At 35.2% G+C, this 3,767-nt stretch overlaps 1 protein-coding gene across 1 annotated transcript; it reads left to right on the top strand.

The window, feature by feature from the left end:
* Nucleotides 1-528: 528 nt before the first annotated feature.
* On the top strand, nt 529-3,384 carry LOC128200985 (uncharacterized). The gene is made up of 2 exons (XM_052896388.1): nt 529-582; nt 3,013-3,384. Exons 1-2 carry the CDS (start codon nt 529-531, stop codon nt 3,382-3,384), a joined length of 426 nt encoding a protein of 141 aa, XP_052752348.1.
* Nucleotides 3,385-3,767: the final 383 nt, after the last annotated feature.

The following is a 3,767-nucleotide window of genomic DNA, read 5'->3' as shown; positions in this document are numbered from 1 at the left end:
TACTGGCAAAACCCGCTAATAGGAAGGCTTATATTAAGCAGTGGACAGTTAAAGGCTGATATGATGATGATGATACGGGGTCTTATATTGTAGATAGTTCATTTATATTATACTTTTATGAGGTGTACAATATTTCACAATTATATTAGACACATGGTTCTTAAGCAAAACAATACTATATCACAAATCTAAGCACTAATTATATGAATTATTTAACAATATGAGACAGCACAACGTTATTTTGGTTTCTAGCACTACCTATCGGGTATTTTTTTATTGGGATAAATTATCTCTTAAGCCCTGTCTCTCAAGTTGGAGCAAACATTAAAAACATAATTTTATTAAAATCAATTAAGCGATTTCAAAGATGAGCACGAACGAACATCCTTAAATGGGATTTTTATACCTATATTAAGATAGCTCAGATTTCGATCTCGGGCTGACATCTGGACTCCTGCTCAGTAGAGATGCGTGAAATTTCAATACCACTTGAGTCAACTACAAGAACGAGAGGCAGTTCAAAGTGAAATGAGTATATTCACACTGAACACCACGCCTCGAGCATCGTTGTGCGTCTTTGAGGTACATGAATGGTATTCTTAATCTGGGCCCTAACAAGCGAACTGCGATTGCAGCCTCAGTTCAAGGGCTCACTTAAATACTTAGCGGCATCGTATCAAAGGGAAAAGAACTTCTTTCCTTTCCAAATTCTAATTTCTATTTCTAACACTATAAGTAATTTTTCTACACCTTAAATAATTTTAGCATATAATTTTACATCATTATAGTCGTCTAGAATATGACATTTAAAAATAAACATTAAAAACTGTGTTGTTTACCTAAAAATCTGTTAATTAAAAGGTGCATTATAGACATAAACGAGTTCTGTGAAAAATGTTGAACGATAATGTTTTTAAGTAAAAAAGCTTTACATTTTTGTTCTTTATTGTATACCAATAAATATAAAATTAAAAAGTATTTCGTTTTGGAAATAACATATAGATAATCTCTGCTGCATCATGACAGTAACAATGGATGAAAGAAATTATAATTTTAAATATTTAAATCGATGAAAAATATATTTAAAAAAATTGTGTTATATTATATTTTGTACCTATTCTATTAAAAGTGCGGTTTTTATTATTTAAAATAAAAAAGATGGAAAATTATAGTTTTCCAATATGTTGAAATACCAATCAGAGGGAATAATCTAAATGTGAATTTAAAAAATTAAAAGTGCTAGTTGGCGTTTTTAGGTTTATTCACGTACATTTAAATATGATAAATACGAGATTCAAAATTTTATTAATAAACCATAATTGTAAGCGAATAAAATATATCCTTTGTCAATAGTAGACACGTAAATTACACATTTTATATTTCTAGCCTCAGTAGTTTTCATTGTGCGTTTATCAGTCGATTAGGTTTTTCGTTTCATATAAGCGTTTATTTCGTAGAGTCATTGTTTAGATCTTTTGCTGCACTTCACACTTCTCATTCAAGATTTAGTTTGTTAAAATAATTATTAACAACTTAAAATAAAGAACAAATAAATGATTTATTTATTTGTAATATATGTATTTTTTTTTATTAGAATGGCAAACAAGCTGAAGGCCCACCTGATAGAAAGTGGCAACCGTCGCCTATAGATAAGAGTAGTACTATGAACATAACAGAGTATACTGTTTCGCCCATGATACATACATGTATTTGTACAACATATAAAATAAAAGAACACAAACAAAAGATACACACGTATGGTATATGTATATAAGCGTAATAAGGCGGACTTATTGCAAATAAATAGTACGATGTATTGTTATTTTATGTTGTTATTTACAAATAAATAAAAATCAATTGTCGAATGTACCTAAGTGCATCACTTTAAAATGGTTTTTCAAAAATTGCTGCATTAAGGTTTTTCTAGGGCTGGCAACGCGCATTACGCGCTGCAACCCCTAGTGTTGCAGGCGTTTATAGATTACAGTGACCGTTTACCATCAGGTTGGCTGTATGCTTGTTTACCACCTTTGTGGTATAAAAAAACGGTTACACCAATTTTTCAACTTTTTGTTGTATATGTAATTATCAAGATAATGTTTGTACGTGTATGTTTGTGAGAAAAAAATGTTTGAATAGTCCTACGAAAAAATAAAAAAAAAATTAAAAAAGGGAAGGTTTAGTATCAATTACCTTAATAGTACGAAGCGTGGGTAAGTAGTTTGTAATAAAAAGTATAAGAATTGTGTAAGTAACTAATAAAATAATGGGTTATTAAAATTTAATAATGACAAACCATTTTACTCGTGTTTTAGGATAACGGGTAACTTCGCTAAGTTGGGTAATTTGAGTAATTGTCGCTAATTTGAGTTCAACTCGGTGACATGCAGCTCATGTGGCAAGTGATCTAATAGTAGCTAGTTACGAATATGAATATTCACTTTGCTTCATTTAATATTGCATTAAGCAATTGTGAAGCTTGCTCACTATGTCGGTGAAAATATTATAAACTACATTATTCATGTTATAAAAAAAGATATAATCTACGCCTGTGTGGAATTAGGATAAAAAGTGTTTTATATGGAGGATGTAGTATATCAGTGTAAAAATTTAGTTCAATTCTGGTCAGTCATTTCAGCGTAATTGAGCAAGGATTTGTTTTAGTCAATTTTTCTTTACAAATGAACGGATTTGAATGAAATAGGATAAACATATATATTTCTTTACAAAGTTTTAAATTTATAATCATGCTAATTGTATGCTGCAGTTTTGATAACGGGAGTCAGTATATAATATATCCTATGTGTTAAATTAGGATATAATTACTCGCCCCTGAAGAAGTAGTTCGTTGGCGCAAATCAGCTCAAGATACGGCTTTAGAAACCTGGCAGAGACGGCTCTCAATAATAACAGGTAATGGAGGGTCTCGAGACCGGACCCTACAAGCACTCCACCCCCTTCTTAGGGAATGGGTAGAGCGAAAACATAGTTCTGTCGTTCCGCCTAACACAGATCCTGTCGGGGCATGGGTGCTTTGGCAGGTATCTGTGGAAGGTATCTCGGAGGGAACCCACACCCGTTTGCCATCAATGTGGCGCGGAGGAAGACACCGCGCAACACACACTTGAAGACTGTCCAAGGTGGACAATTGCGCGTCAAGCTTTGACGGCAGTTATCGGTGCAGACCTCACGCTACCATCCGTCGTCAGAAGGATGGTAAATGATGAACAATCTTGGGAGGCGATGGTGTCCTTTTCCGAGCAGATTATGCAACTAAAAGAGGCTGAGGAACGGGACCGGGAGTCGGATCCAACTTCAAATCCACTCCGAAGAAAACGGGGCCGACAGCGAAATCGCAGTCAGTCTTCTCAAGAGGGGCCTTAAGCGCTGAACACGGGGGTGTCCGATGCACTATAATGAAAAGGCCTCTGAGTCGGGAAACGTGCTCTTGTTTCGGCACGTCTTCTTCAGAGATGGACTGGGAGTTAGGCTCCTAGAGGCGGGCTCCCCCTTCTTGGAATGGGGTTGAGCAACGACGTTGGCGTTGTTGCGGAGTAGTAATAAACCGGAACCGCAGCAACGCTGCCGTTAGTTGTAGCCGAGGAACACGTGGTGGTTTTAGTCGGTAAGAGTCCGGCAGTATCCACATGCCTCCCCCGGGGTGTGTGGGTCTCCATGAGGCTTTCCCCACGTAAAAAAAAAAGGATATAATTACTCGTATACTAAATTTTATTCAATCTCTTCAGTAATATTTGTGTGAAAGAGTG

Source organism: Galleria mellonella, unplaced genomic scaffold (assembly GCF_026898425.1).
Source record: "Galleria mellonella isolate WM207_F2 unplaced genomic scaffold, CSIRO_AGI_GalMel_v1 utg32, whole genome shotgun sequence".
Lineage (NCBI taxonomy): Eukaryota > Metazoa > Arthropoda > Insecta > Lepidoptera > Pyralidae > Galleria > Galleria mellonella.
This window is presented reverse-complemented; position numbering and strand designations above follow the sequence as displayed.